This window comes from Phyllostomus hastatus, unplaced genomic scaffold (assembly GCF_019186645.2).
Source record: "Phyllostomus hastatus isolate PE091 unplaced genomic scaffold, TTU_PhHast_1.1 phas_scaffold_585, whole genome shotgun sequence".
Lineage (NCBI taxonomy): Eukaryota > Metazoa > Chordata > Mammalia > Chiroptera > Phyllostomidae > Phyllostomus > Phyllostomus hastatus.
The window spans coordinates 15,100,942-15,114,858 of NW_025334037.1; the positions used below are offsets into that span (position 1 = coordinate 15,100,942).

Consider the following 13,917-nt stretch of genomic DNA (forward strand, 5'->3'; position numbering starts at 1 on the left):
TGAAGTATACCCCAAAGGGAAAAAAGAATACTCCCCAAAGCAATTTTGTTTGAATAGTATTGTGATTGTTATATCATCCTTCAAAGTAAAGTTCTCTTCATTGAATGAATTAAATATTGAGCTTAACTGAATTCTCTGACTTGGTTGGTATGAATGGAGAGTTTTATTTCCTGTCTTAGTAGAACATGATAGCATTTTTTCCATTTTAAGTTCCTCCATGATATTGTGGGTGGAAAGACATTATGAACAAAAACTTAAAATGCACTCTTTTAAATCGATTGACTGTGATTATAAGATGTTTCCAGAAAGCTTCTCATAACTCTGGGAAATGTGAAAAATAAATATCTAAAACCTTTGTCCTTATAACAATTGTATTGAGTTGAAGTTATGAGAAACACACTGCATAACTAAGTCTTTCTCCAAAGCCTATATCAGTATACTATATATCTTACATTTTTTCCTTAGCACTTTGATTACATTTAAGTATGATAGAAAAAACATTGAGTTAGTTATTACCAAGTGTTCTCATTTTTGATGCCTTAAAAATATAGTAATGCAACAAAGTCATCACCACCTTCATCCAAAAAAGATGTTTGCTGCACACTTACAATTTTTTAGGTGCTGCACATACAAAAAAAGTATATGACATGGTCCGTATGACCCTTAAGAGACTTGGGGTCTTATTACAGAGGCATCAGGGTACAGACATAAAAAGACAAGTAATATTACAAAGTAGCATATACTGAGTGCCAGATGAATCAGAGAGCTCTATACAGTCCAGAAGAAGTTATCATCACCAAGCATTGTAACAGTGTACTATCTACATGACAGAGAAAGAGGGAGGGGGAAAGAATAAATATTAATTGGAGGGAAGGGGATTTAAGCACTGGGGAAATAGATGTTTTCATGTAAAAATTATATAGAATTAGGGTTCAGTGTTTGAATATCATGTAGATAGAGTAAACTAAGATGCTAAAAAAAAGAGGTAGCGAAGCAGTTCTCACCAAGAAAATTCCTTATTAGAATTATTTCTTGTTCATATCTAATTTCTGTTATATTAAAGTAGATAAATAGCCCTGGCTGGTGTAGCTCAGTGGATTGAGGGTGAACCTGTGAACTGAAGGGTCACCGGTTTGATTCCCAGTCAGAACACATGCCTGGAATGCGGGGCCAGGTCCCTAGTTTGGGGTGCACAAGAGGCACCCACACATTGATGTTTCTCTCCTTCTCTTTCTCCTTCCCTTCCCCTCTCTCTAAAATAAGTAAAATCTTATAAAAAACAAAGTAGATGAATAGCTCTATGAGGGGTCTAGATGTAATGAAATCTTCTCTAGGGCATGTACTTGGGAAAATTGCATTTTCATTTGGTATCAGAGATCAATTTCCTGATAATATTGGCCTGAAACTGGGACCAGAAGCATTCTTCTATTTTAAAAATTGTTATGTATTCATTTAAACATTTACTAAATCCCTACTATTTTAAGACAATTGCAAAAGCTCTCTCTCCAGCCCTGTCCTGTCTCAGTGTTAGTACTTCACACTCAACTACTTCAGGGATACTGCCTGGGTGGGAGCATAGTGAGACCGTTCCTTCTATATGCAGCTGGATCACTATGCTCATGTTGTGTTAATTTTTGTTACACCCATGTTTTGCCATGTGTAATGCACACTTTTGGCCCAAATTTTTGAGGGAAAAATGAGGACGAGCATTATACATGGATAGTAGTAATTCCGTATCTGTACAAATGTTTTTAATTCTTTTATGTATGCTTATATGTTAAAAGTATAATTCTAGAAAGCAATAATGTTATCCATATGCAAAACAATACCCTGAATACGATAACCAGTTTTGTTTCTATAAATAAATGAATGAATGAATGAATGAATGAATTAAAAAATTAAGCTGAAAGGTTTTTTTTTTCCTGAAAATTTGAGCCAAAAACATAGGTGTGCATTATACACAGCAAATTATGGAATTTTGTTCGTGAGAGAGATCAACTTTTGGTTTTCTTTCTTTTTTTGTAATATCTTTGTTGAATTTGTATCAGAGTTATACTGGCCTTGTGAATTGAGTTTTAAAATGTTTCCTTTTTTATATTTTCTGGAAAAGTTTACATAATATTGATGTTATTTTGTTTATATATTATTAGTACTATTTAAATGTTTGAAAGACTCATGGTGGAGCTGGCTGTGTTTACAACTCCCAGTAGCCATGGGACTATCTGTCACATATTAATATGTGGAAAAGCCATGGGGTTTGCTAAGCTGCTACTCCAGATGAGAGGATGATAACTCCACAGAATAAATTTTGAAAAGGTTACTGAGAGATAGGAATACAATTGCATTTTATCATTTCCGAAATGGACTTTATCCAATTCAATGTATGAGTCGTGAATGAATGACTAAATCAATTTTTTAAAAGTATTTCCTGAAGGGAAATAAAATGGTCAGTGAACACAATTCTATCAAAGATTTTGAGCAAAGGTATCTTTTAATAATATTTAAAGGTGATCATAATTAGTATGAAAATTAAAATATCTTGGATATGTATAAGTCTACAAAGAGCTCTGTGTGGCATGGTAAACAATGAACATATCGGAAAGTGAACAGTTCTTAAACTATAACATGCAGATGATGAAATGGAAGGAGAAATATAGCCTAATAGTGGCACATAAAAGGGGTTGGAGAAAAATTCTTTATAGTCAAAAGGTCACAACCAGTCTGCCCTGCATTTGGTGTGTTTGGAGCAAATCCTTGCCATTGCTTCCAACTCCCAATTATCAGGGACCAAATTATAACCAGAGTATCTAAGGGAAGAAAAACAGCTTGGGGCAGAGGGAGAGAGGTAACATTTATTGAGGGCCTTCCTGTTCCTGTACCAAGGCATCTTAGTAGGTATTCTCATATACATTAATTCATATACTGTTTACAAAAGCTCTGTGACATTGAAATTGCTCTGTTGTCTACATAGTACAAATGAGGATTCTGAGTCTTGAGGGAATAAATAATTAGGAAGTTAACAGTCTGATTCAATTTGACTCCAGAACTTGTTGAGACATTTCTACCATAGCAGGATACCTCAGAGGGGAAAATTTAAACACCGCGATATACTACAACTGAAATTGAGGGAAATTAAATAACTTATCTAAAACCACAATTAATAAATATCAGAGTGAAGATTTAAAGGTGAGCCTCATGATCCTGTTTTCCCTTTCCACTCTGACCACTGTTGTTTTAAGAAGAAATAAACCATTTGCTCAGTGATTTGTATATGTTTGTACATATACCTTCCTATGTTGTGTGCTCTTGTTCATTTTTGTATTCCTGTGCCCAGGATGTGGTAGATAGCCCTTATGCAGCAAATATTTGTTGAATGCTGAATCTGCAGACCTATAGGCATGAATAGATAACAAACATTTACAACAATTAAAGCATTTTAATTTAAAAAAGACAAGTAGGGAGATTTGTGGATCATGACAAAGTCATAATGGTGAAGAGTTAGAGTTCTGAAATAGTGCTAAATAAACAGAAACTTGAGAGATATTACAGTGTAGTGGTTACAAACATAAATGCTGGAGCCAGGCTGGACTGAGTCTGCATTCTAATTCCACCACTTCGTATTTATGGTATGACTTGGGGAGGTGACTTCCCTCCCTGTACTTGTTTCTTCCCTGCAGAATGTAAGTCATAGTGCCACCCACCCCATGGGGTTAGGATGAGGATGAAATGACATAGCACCTACCACGGGGTATGGCACACAAAGTACTCTCCAAATGTCTGCTCTTACCATTGCTTAAATATGAACTTCATGTTTCATCTAGTGTTTTGGCTTTCTCTAAATTACTTGCTTGGGAAGCCTAATGAAGTGGTAAAAGAAGCCATGGCCCCTGATTTGTGCCTACAGACTAATAAAATTTAATGACTGGAAAATAGGCAGCACACTAGGATTTGTATGGATTAATGCTGATACTGATGTGATGAAGACTGGGATTCACATAGTAAGCAGATCCCCCCTCCCCGGAAGCAATTTGGATTTTGCTCTTCTTATATCTTCTTATGGAATATTATCACCAAATTGTGCCCCAAATGCACACAAAATGGATGTGTGCTGTTTTGATGAAGTGGTGAAGTTCATTTTTATAGTCTTGGAATATAAAGTAGTCTTGCTTTGGTCAATGGGATATTAGAAAATGAAGAATACTGAGAAGCTTAAAAAGTTTGTGCATTGGGGTTGTCCTACCTCAGTGCTTTTGGATCTACCACTTTGCAGAAACCTGGGCTAGCCAAATAAATGCTAGGAACATATGGTCCAGTTATCATCCTAACCCCATTCAACTTCCCAACACGCGAGGCCATATGGGACCAGCTAAGCCTTAGTCAACCTACTATCAAAAAAATCACCAAGTAAGCCCAACCCAAATTGCCAGGTAATAGAATATGAGCTAATAAATTATTGTTTTAAGCTATTCAGACTTGAGGTGGCTTGCCACATATCAAAAGTAAATGATTCAGAAAGAGGCCAGACAAAACCAGCCTCTTACATCACTAGCCTCAGTAGTCATTTCTGTGGATTGTGTCTATGTTTTTGTCAGTTGTGTATTATGGTAAGGTATGTTACTAAACTTGAAATTAGAGGTATATAATGATTTAAAGCATTTATTTAATATTTTTTGTTAAAATAGAGGAGTGTTAAACCCTAGGAGAATAAAAATAATAGTGAAATTTATCTTAGTTTCCAAATTCAAGATTTTTGTTGAAAATTTGTATCCAAACTTTACATTTTTAACATTGCTTTATTCAGCATCATTTTGTGTAGAATCTGACTCTACACAAATAAAGCTCTTCTCCATGACACTGAAAATTATTTATCCCTGGGCAACAAAAAGTGCCTTTTTATAGCAAGCATTTTGTAAGCCATGGGAATTTGGGGTTTCTAAAGCTGAAATAGATAAGTACTCTCATTAACTACAAGATGTTCAGCCCTGTGAGTTGGATCCGCTTTTATGATTTGTAGGGTAATTTACCTTAACACCTATCATTAGACTGTATGCAGTTAGAAAAACGATGAAGTTCCATCTTCAAACCTAAATCACACACACAGAGAACAGTAGCTACTCTTACATCACTAGCCTCAGTATATACTAGGGCACCTTAGTCCTTTATAGTAAAACAGACCCACAACTTGTATTCTAAATGCATATGGCTTGTCAGAGTCAAGATCAACAATACTTTCACAGTCAAAGAACCTCAAAAATGGCTTCCAACAACCAAGGTATCATTGACAATCTACTGCTAAGCACCTTGTCTTTCCTTGGGATTGGGTTGCAGAACCATTCTCTTGTAGCATGTGCCTGGGTTACAAGCAACATTCTCCTTGCAACCTGGGGAGCCTAGGGTAAAAACAAATGATGATGATGATTCAAACAAATTGTGCATTTGTAGTTATAGCTAAATGTCCTGGTTTGGCTCTATTTTTTGTGACCACCATGATCCTTTCTGTTATTTGTTTTATAATGTAAAATGCATATGGAAAAATATTGAAATTTAAAATTTGAAAGAAAGAAGAAGGGGGAGGAGGGAAGGCAGAGAGGAAGAGAAAGGACCTGAGGAAGGAAGGGAGAGAGGAAAGAAAGAAGAGGCAGAAAGAGAAAAATGGGCATGGAGCCTGCCTGTCCAGGAAAATTAGCCACAACATAATTGCATATATGAAATAATGTCCCAGGGTCTGAAGTTGAGGCTAAGTTTTCAACATATTGGTCAATAAACTTTGTGGATGGTTTCTTTACTCTGAGAACAATCTAGTAATTCTAGAAACATATAACTGATGCAGCATCAGAAATCTCTGCCTTAAACACATGATTTACTTTGTGGTGTTGCCTTATGGTTACTTTTTTCCCCTATGATATGCTCATACTTGTATATCATTATGCTGACTTTTGTACCACAAGGATTACGTTTTTGTTATTTACTCATCGTGAGGCCAAAAACTGTATCAGTATTGTGTATTACACAGTTACGTTTGAGGGCACTCAAGAATGCAAACATCTGCTATAAGATATTATTTTTATTTTACAAGTATATTACCATCAAGCCAGATAATAGCTGTAGTGGCTAAGGAATTAAGACTGGGCAGTAGTGATTTGTTTGAGGCTTTTGCTGTAGTGTAAAGATTTTTATGATTAAATATAATACCTGGATCCCAAAAGGATTGTAGAAAATGTGTAGGTGCAGAAATTATACTTAGATCTGAAATAATTGGCAAAACGAAGCTGCACACGTGCAGTTATGAAGGAAACTGGCTTAGCAGCGATGTTCATGAGAAAGAGCCAAGGGTATTAGACAGTCTAAGTCAACATTGTGAAATAAATTCTAAAACTATTTTCAACTTGAGCTGTATTAATATAACAACTAGAACAAGGGCGGCAAGAATTCACTATATTCTGGGCCAGTCATTATGGAATTTAGCTCTAGGGACATCAGCAAACTGGAACACATTCAGAAAAGAGCAGCTAGCACAGTGAGGGAATTTTTGTATGGGGAATTACAGAAGAAACGAGTTGTTTTATTTAGAGAAAAGAAGACTTAAGGACTGTAATTGCTGTAATAGTTATAATGTTTTTCATTTTGAGTGAAAGAAAAATCAACTCCAACTGGTTTTGATAATTAAGGTAATTTATGGACTCACATAACTCACAAGTTCAAAGAGAAGTTGGATTTCAGGTGAGACTCAAGCTAATGGCTGGGCTATTTTTTTCTCTTTGCTTTATCTTCTACAGTTTTGGCTAAAACTGCTGTCACCCTTTCCCTTCTTTGAGTCAAGATCTCTGGTGGTGAAAATTGGGACTATGTGTTTCTTTCATATCAAGTTAGGTTCTGAAAAACATTTTTCTTCCAGTAACTCATTGGAAGAGAGAAAATTTCCCTCCAGTCTCTAGGAAACATCTCTTGTATTTTTCATCGGCCAGAGTTGTGACACATGCCAATCTCTGAACAAATTACAGAGGCCATGGGAATAGTGTGTGCAAATTAGCTTAGCTTATCAGAAATCTACCTCTTGAGCCAAGATATTATATCCATCAGAATGTTCAAGAGAAACAGAACCAGTAACTTAACATACATACACACACAGACATGTGTGTGTGCATATATATACATATATAAAGATATTTATTTCAAGGATTTGGCTCACACAGTTGTGGAGACTGGCAAGTCTGAAATTGGTAGGGCAGGCCAGCAGGCTGGAAATTGACATGGGCCGATATTGCAGTCTTGAGGAAGAATTTCTTCTTCCTCTAGGAAATCTCAGTTTTTGCTCCTAAGGCCTTTCAGCTCATTGGATGAGGCACACCCACATTACTGAAGGTAATATCTTTTAGTTAAAGTGAACTGGTTGTAATATTAACCATATCTACAAAATACCTCACAGCAACACTTAGATGAGTGTTTGATTAAGTGATTGGGCCCTGTGGCCTATGCAAGTTGACACAAACCATCATAGATATGATCAGTCTCTCCCAAAATACTTGGCTGTTTTGAGGTTCCATTGGAACAGAAAAATAGGCAACTAAGAGGAAGCCAACAAATATCCCTTACAATAGCTAATGGTAGGTATGTGAAAGGCTGCCATGGGTCCTCGGTTTTCAGTTGTTTTATGTGCACTGATACCAAAGACAAAAGATACAGAAATAGTGAGGAAACGGCTATCAATTTAACTGAAAGAGAGAAACATAATGTGAGAGAACCGTCTACCGGTTGTCTCTGGTATGCACTCTGGGGATTGAACCCACAACCTACATATGTGCCCTGACTTGGGACCAAACTCATATCTTTTTGGTGTATAGGACTATACTCCAACCAACTGAGACACCTGGCCAGGGCAGGACTGGCTTAAAACACACACATATACACACACACTGTAGTAAGTTCTTATTACTGGGTATTCATACATGACCTATATTGCTGTAGTATAAGGCATAAAACTAAAGCCTAATACTATGTATTCTTGATCTGGGGGAAACTGAAAGAGACTTAAATGGACTAATCACAAGTTCTGCTCCCCAATCTGTTCCCACAGACAAGTTTCCTTCACCACATGACCCTTCTTATCAAAGGGATCAGGCACAGTATCTGCTTATCCCTGAGTTGCAGGTTCCAGCATGCTGCCAGCCATCAAATGATTCAGTCAAACCAATCACATCTTCTCATGAGAACCAAGAGGACCCTACCCTCTTATACTAAAAAACCTGCTTCTCGCAACCTCTGCATGTAATGTTGTTGGTAGCATTTTACCTACAATAGAACTCCTTTTAAAATTGGAGTCAATCCTCCCAAATCCTGTTGCTGCTTTATCAACTAAGTTTACGTAGTATTCTAAATCCTGTGTTGTCATTTCAACAGTCTTTACAGTATCTTCACCAGGAGTAGATTCCATCTCAAGAAACCACTCTGTTTGCCCATCTAAAAGAAAGAACTCCTCATCTGTTAAAATATTCTGATGAGATTGCATAAATTTAGTCACATCTTCAGGTTTCACTTCTAATACTAGTTCTCTAGCTGTCTCTACCACATCTGCAGTTACTTTCTCCACTGAAGTCTTCAACCTCTCAAAGTCACCCATCAGGGTTGGAATCAACTTCTTCCAAACTCCTGTTAATGTTGATATTTTGACCTTTTCCCATGACTCACAAATGTTATTAATGGCATCTAGAATGGTAAATTCTTTCCAAAAGGTTTTCAATTTATTCTGCCCATATCTTTCAGAGCAATCACTATCTGTGGCAGCTACAGCTTTACAGAATGTATTTCTTACTAAAACTTGAAATGCAGAATTATTCCTTGATCTATGGACTGCAGAATGGATGTTGTGTTAGCAGGTGTGAAAACAAGATTAATCTCCCTATACGTTCCCATCAGAGCTCTTTGGTGACTAGGTGAATTATCAGTGAGCACTCATATTGACAGGAATCTTTTTTTCTGAGGAGTTTGTCTCAACAGTGAGTTTAAAATATGCAGTGAACCATGTTATAAACAGATGCACTGTCATCCAGCCCTTATTATTCCATTTCTAGAGCTCAGGCACAGTAGGTTTAGCATAATTCTTAATGGCCCTATGATTTTGGGAGTGGCTTCATCTCAAAGTCACCAGCTACATTAGCCCCTAGAAGAGAGTCAGCCTGTTCTTTGGAGCTCTTTGAAGATAGGTGTTGACTTCTCTCTAGCTATTAAAATCCAAGGTGCCATCTTCTTTCAATAGAAGGATGTTCATCCTACATTGAAAGTCTGTTGTTTAGTGTAGCCACCTTCATAAATTATCTTAGCTAGATCTCTGGATAACTTGTTGCAGTTTGTACATCAGCTCTTGCTGCTTCACGTTTCCTTAAACCTCATGAACCAACCTCTGCTAGCTTCCAGCTCTTCTGCAGCTTCCTCACCTCTCTTGGTGTGCATAGAATTGAACTGAGCTAGGGCCTTGCTCTGGATTAGGGTTTGGCTTATGGAAATGTCATGGCTGGTTTGATCTATCCAGACCACTAAAAGTTTCTCTACATTAGCCGTAAGGCTGTTTTACTTTCTTATCACTTGTGTTCACTGGAGTAGCACTTTCAGTTTTTTCAAGAACTTTTCCTTTGCATTCATAACTTGGCTGTTTGGTGCAAAAGGCCTGGCTTTCAAACCAGCTCAGCTATTGACATGCCTTCCCCACTAAGCTTAATCATTTCTAGCTTTTGATTTAACATGAGAGAGGTGTGACTCTTCCTTTCACTTGAACACTTAGAGGCCATTGTAAGGTTATTAGTTGGCCTGATTTCAATATTGTTGTGTCTCAGGGAATGGGGACATCCAAGGAGAGAGTGCAAGATGGGAGAATGGCTGGTCAGTGGAGGAGTCAGAACACACACAACGTTTATTAATAAAGTTCACCGCTCTATGATAGTGTGGATTGTGGCAATTACAACAGTAACATCAAACATCATTGATCACAGATTACTGTAACAAATATAGTAATAATGGAACCGCACGAAATATTGTGAGAATTATCAAAATGTGAATCAGAGACACAAAGTCAGCAAATGCTGTTGGGAAAATGGCACCTGTCGACTTGCTGGACACAGGGTTGCCAGAAACCTTCAGTTTGTGTAAGAACCACAGTATCTGCAAAGCACACAAAAGCAATAAAATGAGTATGCCCATGTGTACCTAGAAATTTGTTTATCTGTCCACAATTAGCACCTATTGGGTTGTTATGCAAACCATTTATTTATATATTTCTTCTTTTCACCTCAAAGCTCAGAAAGACATGCTTCATTAATTATTTTTATTAATTTGTTTATACCTCCAAGTAGCATAATGTTAGATATATAGCAGATATTCAATGAATATTTGGTGAGTGAATCTGAAATTGACTGTCTTCATTAGAATTTGAGGGAAAAAAATCAATGATCTGTGAATTTCTCCTTAAACAATACAATATATTAGTTAATATAACTATTAAGTAAATAGTTATAAGTATGATTTCCCCAACACTGTGGAAATCCACACTCACCCCACCCACCTGTAGATGGAGGAAATGAGGTCTTGGGAATGTTGCCCAGTGTTTCTCTTTTCATTCCCCTTCCGAAATGCATGCCAGTTGCCTTGCGGCTTCTGAAGATCCCTGAAGGCAGCATCTCATTCTGTGTAGGAAGCAGAGTTAGTATAGCTGCAAGGTGATCCCAACTTCTTATCTGTCTGTTGATTTGGAACACTCCCTTCACCTCAGAATCCCCGCTCAGAGCTAAAACATTGCTTCTGCAGAAGGCGTTTATTTCAGGAGCAGTGTCTATCCTCTCGTGCGCAGCTTCCCAGCACCCCTGTTGCAAATTATGGGGAAATACGGAGAAAGCTGAAATGGTTGTCTTGAAGATTTTCGACATATCTTTTTTTGCTGGTTTCTGCTTTATTCCTTACTGTATTTAAATGGGCCTACTCATTAAATTTATTATTTTTTAAGTTTTATTGAGATAATTGACATCAGCACTGAACATTGAACACAGCACTGTAGAAGCTTAATTGTGTAAGCATAATAATTTGACTTTCATGTACTATGAAATTATGACCACAATGTTTAGTTAGCATTCATCTCATCATCTCATATAGATATAAAAAAGAAAAAGAAAAAGGTTCATTTCCTCGTGATGAGAACCCTTAGCAGTTACTTTTCCCATCCTTCAGTGTTAGCTAGTAATCACGTTTTACATGCACCCTAGTACCTGTTTGTCTGGAAGTTTGTACCTTTTGAGCACCTTCATCCAGTTCCCATCCTCCTCCCTCGCTTCGGGTAACCATGAATCTGATCTCTTTCTCTGTGAATTTGGGTTTCTCTCACTCTCTCTTTTTTTTTCTTCTTAGATTCCACATATAAGTGCAATTATACAGAATTTGTCTTTCTCTTTCTGAATTATCTTACTTAACATTATTATTTCACCCATATTGTGGCAAATGACAGGATTTTCTTATTTTTTATGGCTGAATAATATTCCACATCTTATTTACTCACCGATGGACACTTAGGTTATTTCCACGTTGTGGCTGTTGTAAACATACGCGATGCTGTGATGGACATGGGGGTGCAGATGTCTTCACAAGAGTCTTTCCATTACCTTTGGCTGGATTCTCAGAAGTGTAATTGCTGGATCACATGGCAGTTCTATTTTTAATTTTTTAAGGAAATTTTATGCTCTTTTCCCCAGTGGCTGTATTTCCCACCAACAGTGCATAAGGGTTCCCTTTTCTTCACATTCCTGTCAGCATTTGTTATGTTTAAATTTGTTCTTTTTATAGATTTATATATGTTTCTTTTCCTGATGCATAGATTTAATAAGTTTTAAAGAAACAATGAAATACCTAGTCTGACAAAGGAATTTTTTTTATTCATCAACTTATTGTATATCTTCAGAGAGGTATAAAATAAATTGTGTTCATTAGCAAGAGTAAAATCACATTAAATCGCCCCTGGTATTAAAACCAAAGGTGTAATTTCTGTGTCCACATATCTTTATATAGTACCAAGCATTTGGTTGGCACTTAGTAAATATATATTGGTTAAATAATTTAATAATAGGATGTGTTCCTTCCACTGAGCATAGACCTTAAGAAAGACTTTAATGTAACAGCATTGTTTTCTGCATCTCCTGGGTTTATTCACAGTAAACAGGTCCAAGCTCTTCTAGGCCAGTTCAGCCAGGCAGAAGCCTTATTAATGAAAGCTGGCGTGCAGCCAGGGACTTTGGATGGAGTTCTTCTGGATCTTGGATGTTCCTCCATGCAACTTGATGCTCCTGAAAGAGGTTTTTCCCTTCGTAAGGATGGCCCTTTGGACATGAGAATGGATGGTAGCAGGTGAGTATCTATAAAGCATCTTTCCTAACAAGAAATCAATTTCTCAAAACCATTCTGAATTTAATTTCCTTTTAAGACAGCAGAATTCCCATTATACGCCCACACCTAACACTATCCATATATAATAAATCAGTTTTGTTTGCTACTCATTGTAGCTTTGCATGTTTCTCTAGATTTGGGATTCTGAAAGAAAAACCATTGCTGTCTTTACACAAAATAGTGAGGAGGGTAACTTTCATACTGATGATCTCTTTTATGGATACAGTGTGAGCTTTTAGACTACTGACAATGGTGATAGGTATGGTACTGAAACAGTGGCTCCATTTCTATGCAGGCCCAACTATATCTGTTGTGAGAAGTAAAAAGGAACTGTATCTAAGGCAGATTGTGTTGAATACTGCATTAAGGTCAAATCCTGGAGGTCTGCAATTGTGTGTTCTATCCTGTGTCTTATACAGTGACTTTGTTTCCACCCTCTTCGGAGAGACTACAATTTACGGTACTATGTCAAACACAGTACTGCAAATAGGATAGTTTATACCTCCTCTTCATTCCTCATCACCCTGGGAGTACTAGCATTTGTTCTTCATTGTCAAGTTCTTCATTAGGTGCATACGTATTAAAAGACACAAAGAGGATCACATTCTGGGAAAGGACTGGATACTTTCTTTTGATTCCAGATTACTTTTGAGAGCTTAGGTTTGCACTTGTCTGTAGGCCCAACACTGGCCCAGGGACTAACCAGCCTGTTTGGTCAAAACTCACCCATGCCTTTCTACCTCATCACATGTCCCCACCCCCACTGCCACCAGGTTCTATGCCATGTCCCCTACCTTTGTGAAGCTTGTCTTCTAAGAAGAATGTTAGACTTTCATATATCCAAGTAAGCAAATGATTCAGTTACTGTTTCTAATCTACAATTCTATACCTATATAAATATTTCTACTGAAACAAACAGGTTTTCCAAAATTTCTTCCAATTTGAAGGATCTGTATATAAGAAATTTAACATTCAATTTAAATCAACAAATTACTATCGAATTGACTTTAACTTCGTCCCACAAACTGCTTTATCCTATGGTAATTATTCACATATAGTTTTTCCCCTGTGCTTCGGTAGGACCTGTTAACTGAGATTGTGACCCATACTTGTCGGAATCTTTTTGTTCTGAGTCTTTTATCTTCTTTTGCACAAGTTGGCATTCATAGAATGAAGAATGTGATCATAAAAGAAAATAATAAAAATCTTTTAAAACCAGTGACTAATAGTAAAGATCAAATATCTTCTCATGTTTGGAGGTTGAGGTTGTGCAGAGGTAATAAAGTGTCAAGCAAATTTCTGCTGTTTCCATGTCTTGCTAGGGAGGATACCTTCTGAAACACAGTGAACGAAGCTTCTAGTTAATAGTACTAAATCCCCAAATTGTTAATGTAAAGATTTATCATCAAATTTTAGTTTGAGAATCAGGGTTCCCGAAGTTCTCCTCTAAGAACTTGAAAATGAGACTGCTTTGAGAAAGTAAACTCTATACCAACACAT

At 36.9% G+C, this 13,917-nt stretch overlaps 1 protein-coding gene across 2 annotated transcripts in view; it reads left to right on the plus strand.

The window, feature by feature from the left end:
• The window catches only part of METTL15 (methyltransferase like 15), a 169,482-nt gene that overhangs the window by 113,533 nt on the left and 42,032 nt on the right, over nt 1–13,917 (plus strand). For both annotated transcript variants that reach the window (XM_045825452.1, XM_045825453.1), the window contains exon 4: nt 12,187–12,378. In XM_045825452.1, the coding sequence (XP_045681408.1) occupies nt 12,187–12,378 (192 nt within the window). The remainder of the gene's footprint in view (nt 1–12,186; nt 12,379–13,917) is intronic.